This window comes from Rhea americana, unplaced genomic scaffold, assembly GCF_003343005.1.
Source record: "Rhea americana isolate MKP2758 unplaced genomic scaffold, rheAme1 scaffold_95, whole genome shotgun sequence".
Lineage (NCBI taxonomy): Eukaryota > Metazoa > Chordata > Aves > Rheiformes > Rheidae > Rhea > Rhea americana.
In genome coordinates this window covers 2267039-2287119 of record NW_028187144.1, presented here as the reverse complement: position 1 = coordinate 2287119, position 20081 = coordinate 2267039, and the positions used below count along the sequence as shown (strand labels likewise).

Here is a 20081-nt window from a genome sequence, read left to right as displayed (position 1 = left end):
CAAACGCAGCTCTACTGAAGTCAGATGTTACTGTGTACATGTCCATATAAAGTGGTTTATATACTTTTGCCTTTTTGTTAATATAATCTAATAAAGCTATAGACTTGTGAGTTCTTTCACACTAACAATAAATGGCAGTAGAAAACAGTGCTATACGATCAATTAATTCTTCAAACCACAAGTTATTTCGGTTATATCTGAGTCAGTTTTGTACAGGTCATCTGTGCATTTTTTTCCATCCACTCACCTTAATGAGGTTGCAGAAAGACTCTGGACAAAAATATTACAGATCAAGAGACATTTGTATGTTAAACTACTTTTTTTTTCCACACTACAAGCTAATGTTAATCTGTATGTAGTTATAACTGAGGTATTTTCGTTCAAAATCGGTTACTGGGCATGTGTAAACGTTATATTCTCCGTTCATTTCTTTGCTTAGTGTATTATTGCTGGCTGAACAGGTTAACTTGGACAACAGCTATAGTACAATTAAATCATGACTGAAGTTTCTTTATATAGACCTGAATTAGATTTAAAATACCTAGACTAGCTGTTAGCCCCAGTATGAGGTCTAGTTTGGACTAGCATCCAAGTATTTGTTGTGACTTCTGCTTGTTCTTCTGCAGCTTGAACTGACCTGCCACAGTTTTGCTGTTGCTAGTAATATCTTATTACCTGTGGTTTTAACCACAATATAGTATACTAGCATTTAATRTAGTTGTGAGTTTTACGACACAGTACAGTAATGGTGTTAGGRAAAGAATATGCACAACTCTTACAGTAAAAAATAGAGTTTCTGGCCCTGGGTATCCTCAAGGAACATTTATTCCAAAGCACAGTCAAGCTTCTCTGTGAACTGAAACAGGAGTAGTTAGTCCTATTCAATGAAAAAACCAAGACAGTTTTCACTGTGCAAATTTCACTTGCTGCTCACTACCTGGAGGTGACTAGATACAACACAGAGTATTTGAAACATTCCCCTTTGGTATCTGAAGATCTCATTTAGGATTCAGAACAGAGCAATGACTAGACCTTTATTAAGACATTTGACTAATATTGTCTTGTAATTAATGTACAATCGAGGCCTAGCTTAAGAGCTAYGTGTAGGAAAAGGTCTGCATTATATGGTGGCCTTATCCTGGACACTGTCTTCAAAAACTTTCTGACATATCAGCAAGGTGTCAGAATGAGGAAACTGGCAAGCATACATCTCCTCTGGGAACCTGGCAGGCGCTGGAGTTGCTACTTCAAGCTAAGATCAATTGCAGGCTTTATTTGAGTGTGAAGCCTGATAGCTGCTGCTTTTTCTAAGTCAAGCTGTTGTCAGTTGACTGAGGGCCAGGGCCTCTCAGTGTGACATACTGGCTTTCTGATTCAGGTTGTGAGGACTCTGGAGGAGGTTGCCTAAACCACTCGCTCCTTTCTCCTCTGGGGAAAAGATAATGTGCTTAAGGGGCTGTCCTAGTGTTTGCCCTGCAAGCACCAGCTGTTCAGTGCTAACCTGTTTAATTCTGAAATGGAATAGGAGAAGTTGCTTACATAGCTGCTTTCTGTTCTGAAGTGAAAAGTGAAATAGCAGGACACAAATCAAGACAAATGCCTGCCAGAACACTTSTGTTTCCTTTCATAGCTGGTTTGACTTTAGGAAGGTTAAATCATCAGACCATTCATCAATGGAGTAGAGCTGTCAGATCATGACCATGATTCTCAGCCTGTTTACAGAGCATGAAGACCTGAGCATCCCTGAACACCTGATACATCATTACTGAGTGATTAATTAGTGATTTTAAAGACTTTCAGAGTCTTCGCTGGTCAGGCAGGCATCAGTTGGGAAGAGAAGGGTTCCTGCTCTTTGAAATGAATCCTCAGTGCCATCATCCACTGACACCACCAGAACCATCTGATTCACTTTTTTCACTGTTAAGATATTACACTTTCTCATGTTTGTGTTCTTCCTTTTGAGTCCTTGAGCTACTCCTGATCCTACTTCTCTAATTTTACCTTTCTTATCTTGCATGGCTGCGTGCTATAGACTTTCTTACAGCTTTATCAYAGCTTATCAGTTTCCTCAGCAATTTGAGCCAAGGTTATGCAGCTGGACCMTACCAGAGCTGGCCCTTGAATCCTTAAAATGGACAGCTGAACCCTTATGAAAGGTGTGTAGGAGGAGAAAGGTTTCAGAGCTTGTTACAGAAAGAGAGGTAGTTGCACTGTATTTCTGGAAAATAAGACTGACTTAGTTTGGAAAGTAAAATCTACAGAGAGAAATTGTTCAAAACATTACAGCTATTTGTTAAGTATGACAGCATTTTCCTCCTCAATTGGAGAATATTAAAGCTTTCTTCTGTGACGAACAGTTTAATTACACTTGTTCTACCAAAAAAAAAATCATAACCAAAAACCTCTGAGACAAAATCCAAAATACTGGCTCCAGAAATGCAGTACTGCAGCAGCATTGTTGGCGTATGGTATGAAAGAAGATATCTGATGTGTGTGACCAGATGGATGTTTTACCTTTAAATCATTTTTGTATCTGGTGAACATCAGTACAACTTTATTGTAAACATGAAATTGTGTATATAAATCAGAACCTTTGCATTAATGTCATATTGAGACCTTTTTCCTTCTGTCATTTTACTTGGTTAGTAAACCAAACTACTTGTTTTAGAGTTGTTTCTTTTTTATTTTTTTTTTCTATCTTAAGTTCAAAACTCTCATACACTGATAGTTGTTGAAAGCCAGAAAACTGTCTCTTTTGCCTGCTTATGTTGACCATATGGGGGCACTTGCATTCTAATTTTTTTTAACTGTCCTGAAATGTGTGTTCTGAATCAACAGTGCCTGTAAACTCTAGATGGAATAAACAGATTTAGTGAAATTACTAATGTACTTTAAGCAATGTGTGACTGCTGGTGTAAGAAAATGTAGGAGAGGTCCTCAAACCAATATTTATGCTATTAGCAAAAAGTTCAGGACATTAATTGTGTTCTGATACTGGTTTTTGGGGCAAAGAACAGCAAAATGACAATCTGAATTAGCATATCAAGTATATAAGCAGATAAAAGAAACTGAAGTGAATTATTGCTTAATGTATTGGAAAGAACCAATATAAGGAACAGACTGTMTGTTGACAAAATTGGAACCAAACTTCTGCAAAGAAAATGGAAGTAGTTTATGAAACTGATAGAAACTGGAATCTGGAAAAGCCCTGGATGCATAGGGTCTGGTGTGCTTCAATCTCAGCAGCTCATGTTGCCACAGCATGTGGTGTCTAGACAGGGGGCTTCATTTTTTTTTCTCTTTATCACACTACTTGAAAAATATGATCTACTGTGTTTTTTCTGCTAGTGCTCARCTCTTCCGACTCATGAATTCCTAAGCCATTTTTGCCAGGTGTCTGTCTAGCTTACTATTAAAAAAAATCATGAAAGATCTGCAGTATCCTCAATTTAGTTCTTTCTAGTTTAAATTTCCATCACCATGATTTTTTTCCTAAGTAACCAGTCTATTTCTGTGTTATAATTCCAGTCAGTGGTGGTTGTCCTCTGCCCCATGAGCATAAGAATGTATTACTGCCTTTTCTTTTTCAGAAAATTTCTAGCATCTGAAGGTGCTTGTCATTTTCCCTTGCTTCTGATGGTTCATGTTACTCAATTTCTGACATCCTGTCCAACTGGTGACTTGGGCTAGCATGTGGGTATTGTAGAGCACCTGACTCATGTGAGGATTGTACCACGTTCTTAGTGATAAAACGTTAAAAARACAAACTGCAACTTAAATAGAGCAAAGAAATAAAAAGTTCTTAAATATAGCAAGTTGCTTTATGCAGACACACAAATTGGTGATCAGTAGGTCCAGTGTTCCAAACCTATAAACTTTCACATTTAAGATAAATCAGTTCCTTTGTAGTTCTTTACAAAAAAGAACAAACACTTTATTTAGTAAGCTGCCTGCTTTTCACATTAAAAGATGTGCAGAGGCTTCTTGCTTTTGCAAAAACATTAAACACRCATGAGCTAATAAAACATCTTTTCTGAAAAGAGCTTTATCTCTTATTTATGTAACTGCAGCCAAACCTGAATCCACTGGAACTTTGGCTGCATGGGCAGAATTACAGGTCTTGTAGGAATTGATAAAGTTCTGAATACAAAGTGAGCAGCTATTGGGCAACAAAAAGATGAATATGMATTTACTCTAGTTTAAACAAGAAAAAAAAAAAAAAAAAAGACAGCTTCTGAAAGTCCTGAAGCAAGCTTAAATCATCACTGTGACCTCTTGCTGGTGCTATTCAATACCTTATCACCAGATCCGTTGCACTTTAAAAGTATAGTTCTGCAGCATGCAGTTTCTCTTTTATTTGTCTTCTGCCTATCTTGGAAAACATTGATGTCCCTTCCAATCTAGCTACATACAAGAAAAGCATAATGGGAAATTTTTGTATCACAACTGTTTTTGTAAGTTCARTGACTTCTACTGATTGCCATTTCTTTCAGCTAGTATTATATTTGAATTTTATTTAATCTGCTAATTATTAATAATTTCCATTAGAAAGAATGGTCAGGAGAAAATGTGGATCTCTGTTTATTAAAAAAAAAAAAAAAAAAAAAAAACAAAAAAAACAGAGGATCTGTCTTTACACAGAATTTCTATGTAGATAGTAGGTAAATTTTTCACTTTCTGCTTTTTTAGAAAATTTCTTCTATAGGTTTATTTCTCTATGTTTCTCTTGATCTTCTGTGCAACAACATTTTAAGTTTCTATTACTGGATCACTGTTGTAAGCTATCATTAAAAATGTTATCAATGTTGACAGAGTAATAAATCTATTAACTTGCAAACTAGAACTGAAATTTTCAGTTATTGTCTCCTTATATCTGRTTTAGCACTGGAGATTCTGGTAGCAAAGTTATTTCTACTGGTGTTTTTAGTGCCTTGCAAGTACACTTGGAAAAAAGAGGCACAGATTCTGTTTTGCAATAATTTATTTCATGAACTTTTTAAGCCTATGATTCCTGCAGGTTTTCACTACACTTAGGGAAGCTTGATGATCTGCTAAAAATAGGTAAAATAGTATTAGTAACTCTTGAATTKAGGAATAAATAATATTTTTGGAAAAGTTACTAAGAGGCTTTTTTTTTTGGCTCTACAGAAAGCTAAATTGATTCAGAAAGCTAAACTGAACTGTCCTGTACTGTGAGGAGTTAAGGCATTTGTTCTTCAAAGTCCTACAATTTAAAAAAAATTCTATGTAGTATAGTAGGTGCTAAATAATCTATGAATTAAGGATTGATAGGTTTTAATTCATGATGAACTGGAAATCACCTTATCTGAACTGACAGACAGCCAAGAATTGAAATGTTGAGTCGTTATCTTTCCCATTTTCTGTAGTGCCGCTGACTCAACAAGATCTTAGATCAGACTGCGGCCAGAAAGCTCTCAGAAATGGGTTCTGGCAATAAATTAATGTTGCATCTCCTCCCATGCCCTCAAGTCTGTTTGGGATGAATTGTCTGACTTGAATTCTAAGCAGACTGTTTATCTGTGTCATGGGATTGGCTGCCCTGAAGGTATGACACTGTCAAAATACTTGAATTGAGTGATGCTGCTGCATTTTGCTCTCCTGTGAGCTTTAAACTTCTGTATAGGAAATGACTTRAAAAATGTCTATAAACTTTGTGATTATGGCACGGAGAGTACTGAGGAATATGACATAACAATTCTTTTTTCTCTCCCCCCTTCTTCATCTACCCCACTATGTTTATTTTATGTATTAACCTCATTAAAATCTTCATGCGTAGGTATGTGTAGTTATGCACAGACCTGAGAAACTGCAGTCTATCTTTATTTTTGAGTGTTTTAAACAGTGGTATCTGGTGGAATAGGCCCAGTCTAGTGTTCTTAACTGTGTCCTTTTCTCCCTCACTCAGTTGGCCTTAGAGGAAGGGCACACTTAGCTACCGCTCGCCTTTTCTTCACTGCTAGGCAAAATTCATGATGTATTAATTTACCTTGGTCTCTGTGGACTTTGTTGTTAGGCTAGTAATCACTTGGCATTTTTTTCTCTCGCTGAGGGGATGCCCATAACAACCTGCAACATCAGCAGTGCATATGGGGATATCCGATATTAGAACTTTGACTCACTGCAATAGTTTAGATCCAGTGGATTGAAAGGCTGCCTCGGAGGCTGCTTTCTGGAACAGTGCAGATTTGATAAAGCGGTTAAAGATCATTCTTAGAGAAACAGACCTTGTTCTTACYGAACAGGCCTCTGCTATAACCTTCAGGCATTTTTTTTCCTCCTGGTGTAGACCTAAGCTTGTGTTGAGTTTGCTTGGATAGAAAATAAACTAAGAAAAATTACACTCCCTTGTTAGCATCAAGTTCTCCAGCCCTCTGGGACATTGTTTATAGAAGAAAGTTATGGTCTAAGTGTGTAGGAGCRTGAAGTGAGGGGGATTTGTTTAATAAACAAGATCAGTCAATTCCAGTGGCAGTGTTGACATCAGTAAGTGAGTAGTCATCCTTTTTCCTAGTAGCTGATGAGTTAGTCTTGACATTCTAAGATGTTTTTACAGTCACAGACGTGTTACTGCAGGAAAAAAAAAGTCCATGTTAAAAGACATTTCCTTTGTGCGACYGGTAGCTTGCTGTACCTATCAGCAGAAGGTTGTTGAAACTGTCCAGATGTGGCAACGTATCTCTTAACAAAGCTTTTGAACTGTGTAAAAATCTCTTGARGGACAAATTTTTGTCTGCCTCATCTTTAGGTTGTTAGTGGTACGCGCTTGTACATAAAACATCTAAAAGATGAGGGTCTCTGATAAACAACCACACACAAAAAAAGACTATTTGAAATAGGTTTCTTTAAGCATCATCAAAGGTACCTCAGTCTGTTATGGGGTTCTTTCAGAATTACTTTCTGCTGTAGAAGATGCCACGTTGCATAGGAAAACTCAAACAAGAGCATTGGCAGAACACAGTAAGTTAAGTAAATGAYAGTTGCTACATTGTTGTAGGTGGCTTTATATATTCAACACCCTATTTTGTGATTGTTTTAACACGCCAGTCTAGACCATAACTCTTAATTAATCATTGCAAAAAACAGTGGAACTTTTTGTTCTTTGAAAAAGGGCCCCAGCCACTCATCTTCGGTATATCAACACTAGTCCCAAGAAGGGAGCAGAGCAATTGTAAAAGCTTTGTTGGCTTGAAGCCCTGTTGATGAAGTTTTTAAGTTATTGTTTCAGTATGAAAGGAGAAGACAGACAGGTCTCCATGACAGGTCCTGATGGACTAGTGTTTTATGTTAGTGAAATAGCCCATGTATCGTTCATGGGCACAGCAAGCTATTAGTGGTGGCTGCCCTGCTGAATGAGAGGGCGGGAGACTGATCCCTTCCTCAAAGACCAAGTTTTGTGGGCTGACTCATATCGTAGCCCCCTCTAGAATAAACTAGYAGTACAGCTGTATCAGTTAGCGCTTGGTCTTGGTTTTCCTCTGGGTCCTGTGTGGTGCTCTGGTGACGTTAATATGTAATTGTTATTTGAGGGAGGATTCTGTTTGAAGTGGCAGAAACAACATAAGAGCTGTATTGCAGCCTGCCAAAATAGTGCCTTCCCCCTCCCCCCCCCCAGTGTGAAAGTGAGGACATATGTTGCCTCCGGCGAGGGTCTGAAGGGGTGTTTGAGGATGCAGAGCCTTTGGGGATAGTGTGGGAAGACAGCACAAGATGGAGGGAGCCAGATGTGGTGCAATCTAATTGCCTTTTGAGAGCACTTTCTAGAGTGACCTGTGCTTTCTGTAGGCATTGACTGGGAAGATGGAATGACTGGGAAAGGGGAAAAAGGAGAGGGGGGAAAGAAGAAAGGCCAGGGAGTGGGCTGTAATTAAGCAGCACAGAAGAGCATGAGTTCAGTGTTTCAGCTCACTCTCTCCCTGGCTCTATGTTAACACTGTAGACGTTACCTAAGTTTGCAGAATGACCAGTAGGAATTGAATTTATGTACGTTTCTGTACTCCGTGCATGCTGATTCACTCATTCCCAGGGGATCTTTATTTTGTGATACGTGTTTGGTAGAAGATGTACATACCTGAACTAGGTAGAGCCACTGAGAGACGCACTTAAACTCTGCTCCTTTTCAGGAGGGGCGGTGGGCCTGGGTATCACCAGAGTGTTTATTAACAAGGATGCAGAATGTTCTAGGAATATTTATGAGCTAGCTGTTCTAGGCATGGTGCAGGGCTCCAACCACTCGCAGTCCTGTCTTCAGAATAGCTTTGTTTCTAAAACCTATGGAATCCTTACTTGGAATTTTTTTGGTGCCTCTGCAAAAGATTGCTCTTTCTAGAGATTTGCTGTTCAAGTGCGTGTTTTAGTGGAAAGGAATTGTAATTGCAATTGAATCCTGACCATCTCCAAGTGATTAGCTTGTGAATCGTTAGGCATGAAYTCCACGTAGGTGGCACATCTCTTAGTGTATTGCTTTTCTGTGATGAAAAATGATCAGTTACAACTTGCAGACAGGTACCTTAAGTGTACGTGTATGCTAGGAAAACATCTGGAGGTGTTTGTTACTATCACGCATTACTAAAGAGATGTCCCTGTGGTTCAGCTGTGATAACTAATTGAGATCTAGATACAGAAGAAYGTTCACAACTATTTCTTTGCTCTCCTTCTAATGCTTTTATGTTTCTTTGTCTGATGGCTACCTTCTTTCTCAGAACAAATTCATCCCTCCTGATTCCCTAATCTGCAGCGTCTTGTTATGGTCAAATTTTACTCTTATTTTAACAATGCGAGATCAGTTGAATGATGATGTCTGCCTAGGGATAGAGATCTTGGCTCCCCTCAGGTAGTTCTTAATGAGAGCACTGACTCAACTACATAATTCCTTTAAACAGCTCTTATTTTGAAAGCTTTACTCTCATATAGTTTTAATGAACATTAATAAAAAAAATCATGGCTTCTGCTTTGCATAAACTTTCAGTGGGAGCAAAGTTTCTACTTTAAAGCATTACTGCTGAAGTGTACAGGTAAAATTGATCCCACACTGTGGGAATAAGAATTAAAGTGCTTGGCCTTTCATCTGCATTATAAAATTTCTAACACTTTTCACTTATCAAATAATTGGATATCATAGCTGAATGTTAACTTGAGGGTCTTTTGTTTTACTGTTTCTAGTTTAGTTTTGACATTTCAATGTTCTGTATATACTATCTACTTGTATAATACAACAGAAATTAAAAAAAATCTCTTTTTATAAAAGGCTTATGACAAAAAGAAAAAGGAAACGTGGGGAGTCTGTATTTTTATTGCATCAATTGACCTGGATGAARTGACATTCACTTTCACAGAGCTTTTGAAGAGTATAAGCATAAGGTAAGTTTTTCTGTGTGATTTGAGATTTTAACAATTAAATAGCATTGCTATAAAGAGTGCACTTTCTTTTTTAGCAGTGTGAATTTTTGTTTGTATCAGACTAGTTGATTTAAAGTGAAGATTACTTGTGGGGATTATAATTGAATATTTTAGTAAACTAGGAATCTTGTTATATTTTAGTTGAGGGAGCAATAATATTTTAAGTTTACTTTAACTGATTGACTTACTGTGTTGTGTTAACTGAAGACTTGAGATTTAACAAGAATCACAATTTAACTTGGTATAAATTACACGTAATGTTTTCTGTTCTCTACATCAAGATTTCCTGCAAAACCTTTTTGCTAGCATTAGGCTCATGCTAAATCAAGAGCTGAAAAAAAATCTTACTCCTTAGTTTACTAGCATGTGGCTTATTTCTAGCATAACTAGTCTATATTTTGTCTCTCTTTAAATGCTTTTTGCTAGGTGGTTGTTACTGTTGTATTTTAACATTCACAAAGTTTGTACTGCACAATGGAGAAATGAAAACTACTAGAAAAATCTCTCTAATGTAAATGTAGGTGGCAACAATAATAGGTGTATGCTTAAGTTCATCTAAGGAACACAGTTCTGGTACCATCTGTTCARTAACTCTACCTTGCTTGGACTGCAGGCGTGCGAGTCGAGTCTTCTGATGTTGCAAAGCATCGTATCATTGCCTGGCATTTGTCAGCAGCTTAGTGCATTGCTATGGTGTTGTCATGGCTGAAGCYGTGGCGCACACTTGTGGGAGTCGGGCATTTTGTATGAGACCATACCAAACTATTGCATCCCTTCCTTGTCTCTGTAATACCCAAGGAATCCAGTGTGCAAGGGAATTTGGAGTATGGGGGAATTCACTTCTGTAGACTGCATTATACGTGGAAAAATTACAGCAGAGGCTAAACAGCCTGCTGCAGAGTGTCACATGCAGATTTGCTTTCTTTTCATACGTGATACTGAGAGGGCTAAGGAGGCTAAGGCAGAACAAGGCGCATCATCTTGATAATGCCAGACTCGGACCAGAAAAATATGTTACTTGAAGTCATCAGTTACGATCAGACTTCTTCATGCCTCTTCTACCTCACGTGGTCTCACAGAACAGTGGTCAGGTCCTGTACTTGGACTTAGCCTCTTCAGACTTGTCTGACTTGGAACTGCTTGGATGAAATCTAATTATGCTTGTGCAGTGATGTTCAGTATGTTCCACTCTAGTACAGAAAACACTCAGCCAGACCAACTAATACTGCAAASTGGAGGAGACTTTTCCCTTGGGGTTTCAAAGAGTAAGCTATTACTTCTGATGGTTTTGATTTTTTATGAATGCTCCATTGCTCGTTAGCCCTGGGCTTTTCATTACATCAGTCTGGCAGAGATTYCTACCGGTTGCCTTATCCTCTAGAGCCACACTGATAAATTGGAAAGGATTTTTCATTCCATAGTGAAAGAATTTCTGAGTGGTTTTGAGACTGCTCTGTTTTTAATCTGACAAACATAGCTCTCAAAATAACATTCTGATTAARGATCAAAATATATTTGATTGCTTCTTCCTCTTTAATTTTTAGTAGTATGCTCATTTTAGTAATGCATAAAAACAGCAAAATACTTTATGACCATAATATTACACAAGTAAGTAGGGAAAACGTTGGTCCCCTGTACAATAGTATTTCCGAAGCGGTGGGGGATGTCCTTTGATCTTGACCCAAGTACTTGTTGAAGAGACTTGAAATTCCGTAGAATTCAACGTATTCACCTCRCCTTATTCGTAGATACCTTTTTAGCATGAATGGAGCCAACATTTGTGCTCTTAGAGTGGAGAGGACAGTTTTAAAGTAGAATTTTTAGCTAGAAAAGAAGAGTCAAAAGTTCTATGTGGGTTATTTGTGGCTTTACTGGCAGAGGAAGGGAGAAAGATGTGTCTAGTGAGCAAATTCTGATTTCTGAACACTTGTGCTAGCCAGGAAAATTCCGTCTGTAGTAGAACCTGTATCGCTAGAGACCTGTACCTCTAGTGAATAGTATTCCTAAATCTGTGAACTGTAAAGGTGATAATGGGACTAAAATAGTGTTTCCCAAAGCAAGATTCTCAGTCATTGTTAGTTTTAGTAAGAATATCCTGAAGTCTAGTCAAGTTGGACATTGTTATTAAATGTTGCAGACTAGGCATTCTCAGTTATGATGATTCATTGTTTTTTCCTTTCTCTTTCTGCAGTGTATGCATGTTTTTTCAGTTTCTGAAAGAGGTGGATGTTAACATGGATACTGTAAGCACTAAAGTTGATAGCACTGTATCAAGGCTGAAGAAGAAATATGATGTATTACTTGCACTATATCACAAGTTTGAAAGGTAGTATACAAACTTTTCATCTTGAAATGTTTTTTTTGTCTGTCCACATCTATGTATTTAGATTTTCAGTTATATATTAGAAGTGCCCATTTAAACTCTGTGCACTAATATTTACAAATCAATTAAATGGAGCTGTTTACGTGTGTTGAATAAACACATCTTACATGCTACTCTATGACTTAGTGCTTTGTTGAACAATCCCATTATTGCAATACAAATAATACTAAGAGTAGCACAACAAAGGGTGTCAAGTCCATTTGCTAAGCTATTTGCAGATGTAAGAGGGATTCTTTGACTATCTAAGTAAGAGTTTCATTGAATAGACTTTCCATTCCCCCCCACACACACCAAAAAAAAAAATCTGATCCAAAAGTTGCTTTGTAAGGAACTGAAACTTGGGGAAGAACAGCACAAACAAATACAATAGTTCCCTCTGTGCCAGCCCTGGAACTGAAGGATGTGTGTTCCAGACACTAGGGCTGTTGTTAAGGACTGCTCTAGTAGCAGTTCTCAATTGTAACCAAGACAAACCTTCCCAAGTGCTTGAGCGGATTATACAATCAGAACAGAGGGGCTGTTTTTTTGTATGGGATAAACTGACTGTGCTTATGGCAGAGTGCTAAGAGCTTTCTACATGTCCCTTAAATCGTGAAATTCTCAAATGAATGCTTTTTTGAGTTGCTATTGCTCCAACATGTTAAGCTGCCAGCTTTCTATGCTTGAATCTGAAGACTGATGTGGATTTGATCTTTTAATATGCTGATTMACACTAGCATAAGATGCACATGGGTGACACCTAATATGCTCTGAAGCAGTTTTAGTCAGTTTATGAAGTTCTCTATAACACATATCTGCAGAAAACTGTTCCACATTATTAAACATTGGGGCATCATTCCATAATGCTCATTATTTGGTACTGCTCCTTCATAATGCTATGGTATTTCTCAGCTGTATGAATTTGAGTCAATATAACATTTGCTTCCTAAACTCAAGAAGGGCTCTCAGATGTCCCTGAATCTTGAAAGGGATAGCAGATCACCCCTTGGTAGCTCATAGACTCAAGACTCAAAAGCAATGCCAGTTTTGTTTTTGCTTTTCAAAGTCAGATCACACTTTCCATTAGCTTGAGTAATGTGTATTGCAGTATTTTATAAAGCTTATAGTTGTCTTAAATCTATAAACTTCTATGAAAGTTGTAAATACTTAGTTATCCATTGCAAATCTTTTCTGGACCATTGAAGTGTCATTTCATATTAAAGCATGCATATTGTTTTTCTTCTGCTAGCCCTTCTTCACTAGTTTTTTTTTTTCATTTTTTTTCTTTTTGTTCATTGTATCACTGAGGGAAGGAATTGAGGCAAATTCTGAAGGCATATTAAAAATATACAGCCAACTTCAGCTGTTCAGAATCTGAATCTAGTTTAAAAAATCTTTGTTTTTAAAAATGCCCTTTTTCCTGTTTCTGCACTGTTGAATTGTAATACCAGTTTCTACACCCAGAAGGGCTTGAAATTGTGAATATTTTTTGTTTTTGAATAATCTGAATTGTTTCTTGAAATGATATTCACCTAGAAACATCAGGTATCACAAGGCTTGCAGTGATATTGCAGAAAGAGTAAAAGTTTTAAAATGTCTCTTGCACAGTGTTCTGAGCAGTTGTAGCACATATTTTGCTGTGCTTTACAAGCCACTGAATAATAATATATGCATAAATCCTGTCTTTCTGGAAGAAAATAATAGTGGCATGTACATCAAGTTTAAGTTGTTTTCCTGTTCAAACTTTGAAATAAGCACTCAAGTACTTAATTTACTTCAGTTCTACGTTACTTCAGCTCTAGCAGGGTTGTAGTTGGTCTGCTAACCTATTTTCCAAGAATCTTTTAAAGTTAGAGTAATATTTTGAGAATTGTCTTTTTTTTTTTTTTTTTTTTTTTTTATTTTTTTTTTTTTTATATCTTTTTTTTTTTTTTTTTTTGAAGTCAAAGTTACTATACTGTTTGCTTTCAGAAGAGTGTTTAAAAATTTATTTTTGTTTTCTAGGACTTGTGGTCTTATTTATGTGGAGCAACCCAGTAGTGAGTAAGTTTGCCTTTCCTAAATTGTATTTGTTAAGATAAGAACTAAAATGTATTAGTATTTTATCTTTTAACTCATTAATATTGACCTAAGTCATAGTATGTCATGTGTTTAATTTAGATTTAGTAGGGATTTTGAATTTCAGTGACAGATGATGAAAGCTGCAGAAGTGATATATATTTGATCACTTCCTCCGCGAAGGTTCACCACCCAATGGCGGGTGTCTCGGCAATCGAACATTTGGAGAGTGAGCTTCATAATCATARCAACAAATGAATGGATGAAAAGATGCCTTAGCAGCTCCCAAATGGGAATGAGTTCATGCTGTGACTGGAGAATAGGGCATTAGTCAAAGGCACAAGAGAGAGAAAACAGCTCATCACAGTTAAGTGAATTATCCACATTCACTTTCTTTTCCAAGGACGATACAGATATTTTCCACTTCTTGAATGGTTTTGTGGAGATTTTTTTTCAAATATGTGGTCTTACTTRTATAGGGACTGTAATGAAATTATAGCCTTAACTATATGGAAAATGTGCTTGTTGTCTTAAATTGTTCCATAGACTGAAATATTTTTTTCAAAAAAATATAGTTTAAATTATTATAGATCTGTTAATATGAAATCTTTATTATTTTGTATCTCCTTACAGGATTTCTGCTGAACTCAATTCTGTATTAGTTCTAAAAAACTACTGGATTACTTTTTTGCTGGCAAAAGGTGAGGTTTTGATTAAAGGACAGTTATTTTAATGAATATTATTGGAGCGAGTTTACGAGTTTGTGTCTGATAYAAGAATCCTTGTTACAAATATCCATAGCTCAGGTCACAGAATCACAGAATGGTTGAGGTTGGAGGGGACCTCTGGAGATGATCTAGGCCAACCTCCCCGCTCAGCAGGGTCACCTAGAGCATGTTAGACAGGGTTGCATCCAGGTGGGCCTTGAAGATCTCCAGAGAAGGAGACTCCACAACCTCTCTGGGCAACCTGGTCCAGTGCTTCGTCTCTCTCACAGTAAAGAAGTTCTTCCTTGTATTCAGGTGGAGCTTTCTGTGGTTCGGTTTGTGCCCATTGTGTCTTGTTCTGAGGTTCAAAATATTCTGATTGCATGTCTTTTGTAACTCTTCAGAAATATTTCTTTCTGTGCAATTTGACTATTTTTCAACTGATACTACTTTCAGAAAATATACATATTTTTGTATAAAGTTTTTTTTTTAAAAAAAAATTTGAAGGCTGATATTTTGCATTCAAGTCCATTCTGAGATGCTTTGACTACCAGTGTCTTAGTAAAAGGCCAATTAGCAGAAGTGACTGGCAGAATTTTTTTAATAGGTTCCTGAAATTATTTYCTGTGAAAATAACATTCTCTCTTGAAAAGGATGCTCAGTTAAAGCTAAGTAACAAAATTATGTACCATGAAGGTRTCTGATTCTAGGTCTGTTGTTATCAGTGAAAGCGTACGTGTTTTACCATTTAAATATGTCTTGGAGCATCTGATCCCAGTGGAGCTTTTCAACTAGAATTCTCTAGCATAAGCATAAACCAAAACSTGAAGTTTTATACCCTGCCTTTTCATTGAGAATGATAAGGAAAATAAATTCTATCAAAAAATAATTGAAGCCACAGGAAAACATAAGTGGTGCTAGCTAATTATAATAGCAAATAAAGATAAAAACTATCTATATAAATACAGCGAATATAGTGATCCCTAACTGTTTTGAATCTGTGTCAGCTCACCAAATATTTTGTGGTATTCCACACAGTCTTGAAATAGTCTTGTGGATCTCTTTTGAAATATGAATCATAATTTGGAAACAGCTGGAATAGAGTCGATGTTATGCTAATATTTTTGTGACTAGTAAACTCTTCATAAAAATTTGACAGACTGAGCATACAATGTGATAGTCGTCATGTAATTTTTCTTCACTGCACACTAGGAACTCATTTATGTTTTCTAAATGCTTACTAGCTTTTACAAAGTTTTAATAAGAACACAAAAAAGACAAGGGAGGTCTGAACAGAAGTGGTGCATGTAGGTAAAATAATCTATACTATTAGTCCACTGTAGTAAAATGGAAAAAGAAATCATGAAGGAGCACTGAGAGGTAGGACTTCTGTGCGGACTAAACTTAATTATATGTATCCTTTTTACAGAGCAGCAAACCTCTGAAGAATCATGAATTTTAAAACCGCTAGGCTTTAAATAACATTGGCATCCTGTTTGATCCTTTCTGAATTTTAACTGTGATGTCTTATTAAATGAACTTCCAAATCTCTTTTTTTTCCCAAAATTACTTTAAAATCAGTTTAGACATCTTCTCATAAGACTTTTCTTCTCCATTTAAATATTTGCAGGTAAAGTGTTGCAGATGGAAGATGATCTGGTGATTTCTTTCCAGTTGTTGCTATGCGTCTTAGATTATTTTATCAAACTGTCACCTCCTGCCATGCTCAAGGAACCATATAGTAAGGATTTAAGTTTTTTAAATCACTAAGTTAAAGTAGAAAGTAAGTTAGTATAATTTCAATTAGGGTCTTTCCAGCATCCACAATTAATATAAAACTACTTACGCTTGTTAAAAGGCAATTTGGAGTATTTTAGTTTAATTTAGATTATAATGAACATGAATTCARTTATATAAAATGTGCTGCCACATTCACATATTGCAGTTGTTTCTATTTCTGCCACCCCTTAACTATGTGCTGTGTCCATGCAAGTAGTTCAGRGGCTTGTTCAAATAGCTGTATTTGGTAAAAGAGATTAGGGTTCTGGGCAGTAGATGATTAAGAGCTATTATTTAGCCTTACTTTTATATTACAAAAGGAAAAGGTTGTGCTATGACTTTGTTTCRTTGATTTATAGCACTATGACAACCTGAGTGTGTAAGATATGGACTATACAGTCATTTAGAAAGAAAGATATAGTGGATAAAAAAAATCATAATTGCTGTGGTAGCTCAAAGTGAGATGGTGGAGAAGAGTAGATTTATTACATCTGCTTTATACTAGCAAGTGTCTTTTCCTTATTTTAAGTGGAAAATATAATGGATCTTAACTGTAATAATTTTTGTACATTCAACTAAAGCCTGGTAAACCTCACTAGGAAGATAGAGGAAATTAGCCAATATTTACTTGAACTTTGAAAGACAAAATTATATTTCTGTTGAATTTTTTTCTCCCCCTCCACGAGCTGCAGAATTTATACATACTAAAGTATTTGGAGCTGCAGCATGTGGAAAACAATTTTTGATGTTAATTAGGTTTTTCCTCTGGATTTGGATAGGACACTAGAGTTAATAGACTAATCTACTTGCTTTACTGCTTTGATTTGTGATTAAATATCCACAATGTCATAAAAAAGATATGGTCTGTAAAAACCATGTTTCTGAGGGTATTTATCTGAACTAATAATTGATTGTTGCAGGTAAGGACAAATAACCTGCTTTTCTATATAAAAGTTTATTTCCTTTCCCAATAAAAATTAAAAGAGTGAGAAAGGATGGGCCTGTGACTAACAAATCCCTGCCCTCTAGTACTACTTTGAGTTTAATTTTGCCCATTGTAGTAGGACAGACATGCTACTGCTTATTTCAGATCTTATAAAGTCATCAGTCTGGTTTAAGCTGAGATTTGTTTTTGATGGAAAGCTGAATTGAGTCAAACTGTTTTGTTTTTGAATTCTGTGTTCATGCTTTTTTTTTTCAGTGAAACTATGAAGCAACTCATTAAAAAAGTTAGATTCTGTGTTGTACTTCGAAAAGAAAAGAAATCTTAGTGCTACTTCATTCTTCTGGCAGACAACACAATATATTCTTTAAGTCCTTGTGACTGAGAGGCTTCATGCTTGGCTAAATGATGTCATGTCTTATGACATGACTACAGCTGAGAGCATTAAGATGCAGCCACTAAAGCAGTGTAGTTTGTCATTTTTTTTTATGAAACCATTTTTTTTATAAAACGGTTATCAAATACAAATGAAGTTGCAGATGGGAACAGTGTGATGATTAAAATATAATTTTTAAACCAGCAACTGTTAATTACATTAACATCAGCTATTAGTGTAATTACGATATTTCAAACTGAAGATACTGAAGGCATCTACATTGAGCTTAACATTTTTACCTTGCCAAAGTAAAGTTTTTTGATATTTTCTGCCAGGTGAATTTGAGATAGGTTGTTTTAAAATATTTGTCTGACTGGGGAATGTTTGGGGAAGAATTCTCTAAACCATATTCCATGTTCCCACCAGTACTTAACTCCAGTGTGACTTCATTAACCTTCAAAAACAGAGTTAAGTTACTTTTAGCTCATGGTTCACACTTCTAAAAAAGTAGAAAAAAGTAACTCATCTGTGAAAAGGTTTGCCTACCTTTGCAAAACAGTTGGTTATTCAAGGTTACACACAAAAAGAGCTATTAAATTTAGGGCTGAATAGCTTTTCAGAATGTCCAAATACTGATGCAGGAATTTAAAAATTTTCTGTTTCGATGGCTTTTCTGTAATGAAGGTTTTACTTAGGTGAAAAGGGAAAAAATTAAGAAAAGAGTACCTGAAAAATCCTATAAGAATTTAAAATTCAAAGTCTTTTTTTCTTAAGAAGACTAACCTTGTGATGATTCTGTCTGTCTTTCCAGAATCTGCTGTGAGTGCAGTTAATGGTTCAACTCGAACTCCAAGAAGAGGTCAGAACAGGAATACACGTACCTCAAAGCAAATTGATACAGATACAAAAGTTATTGAAGTTCTTTGTAAAGAGCATGATTGTAATTTAGATGAGGTAATGGCTGTGGTTTAAAATATGTTAGATCTGGCTGCTAGCCCCCTTCTGAAATATGCATTTTTTTTAAAAAAGAATCTTTTAAGTTTCTCTGCTTATGCTTAATTATCCCCTTTGGTTCAGTAGTGAAGGTCTTTCTCTAATACAGAGAAAAAAAAAAGGCACTTAATATGGGTAATGACTTTACCAGGGAGAATGCACTGTGAAGAACACAGTAGAAAGCTGTATGCTGATCAGAGCATRTAGTGTGTGGATGTAGCCCTGCTAAGATGAGGTTTCGCAGCTGCATCCCACGATGTGAAAATGTACACAGCTAAGGCATTACTTATGGGTGGGATATTAAAGGTTCCATTCTCTTTCTCCTCTGCTGATAAATCCATTCTTGTGTGGTGTGTTTTTTAAGTATCTGAACATATGATGAAATTAGAAATGTAAGAGGGCTTGGAAGACTCTCATAGCTTTCCCAATGTAGTAATATTAATATTCTAGCAATGAATTATATTTGCATGCTTACAAGTAACTACTAGATATGTAGGCAATTTCATTTTTCCCTTATCAAAACAAAAATTCGGTGCATAACAAGACACTGTTTTTTATAGTTCTTTGCCTTAAATATGTACRAGCAGTGTATGTGTGGATGCCTTTGTATTGCTGATGGTATTTATTTATTTTTTTAGGTCAAGAATGTGTATTTCACAAGCTTTATTCCCTTCTTGAATTCTATTGGTGTTGTAGCTTCAAATGGACTACCAGAGGTAATTAGAGTAGTTTAACATAGTTCAGCAATGCTTTACTTCATGCCAAGTTACTCAAGGTTTCCTTTATATATTGATGAAGTTCTAGTAGGCTCTTCTAAAATCATATAAAAACGTACATTTTTTTCAGGAATGTGACTTAACAGGGATTCCAGGATTTGTGATGGAGTATATTTTTTGAAAAGTGGTATGCAATTTTTACATTTGTATCTAATAAATTAATTTCCTGAGGTTGAACCAGTGGCCTCCCTGCCCTCTCAATTCAGCATTAAATAGTTTTGCATACCCGTGATCTTGAGGAGGGCATTACTCTAGATTATAGCTATTACAGTATCAAGTCAATCTATAAATGCATACAATCTTAATTTAAATGTAATTGAGTCATATTACTTTGGTCATGTAGGAAATGTATTTACAGGATTAGACTCAGTTTTGCAACTGGCAGAGTTTGTACTGCCATGTCCTTGTAGAACTGCTTTTATCCTACTGAGTTGTAGCTTGGATGCAGCAGTCTATGCAATCATATACCAAAGTAAGCCTTTACAGGTAACTTACTGCAAAGTACTACACTTACCATTCTTAAAGCATTAGGTTTACCTGACTGTTAGCATTAGAGATGGCAACCTGAAAGTATGTAACTGCTGAAGCTTATCAGACTGAAAGTYTGCAGGATTAGGTCAAGTATGTTCTGCTTAGTTTATTAATATGTTGGGAGGGTATGGGGGCAAAA

General features: G+C 36.2%; 1 protein-coding gene across 1 annotated transcript in view; it reads left to right on the top strand.

Annotated features, from left to right (window-relative positions):
• RB1 (RB transcriptional corepressor 1) overlaps positions 1–20081 on the top strand; it is a 91625-nt gene that overhangs the window by 10655 nt on the left and 60889 nt on the right. Inside the window, exons 2-8 of the mRNA XM_085325002.1 lie at positions 9266–9378; positions 11609–11743; positions 13784–13822; positions 14471–14538; positions 16175–16285; positions 18454–18596; positions 19274–19351. Coding sequence (XP_085181128.1) covers positions 9266–9378; positions 11609–11743; positions 13784–13822; positions 14471–14538; positions 16175–16285; positions 18454–18596; positions 19274–19351 — 687 coding nt within the window. The remainder of the gene's footprint in view (positions 1–9265; positions 9379–11608; positions 11744–13783; positions 13823–14470; positions 14539–16174; positions 16286–18453; positions 18597–19273; positions 19352–20081) is intronic.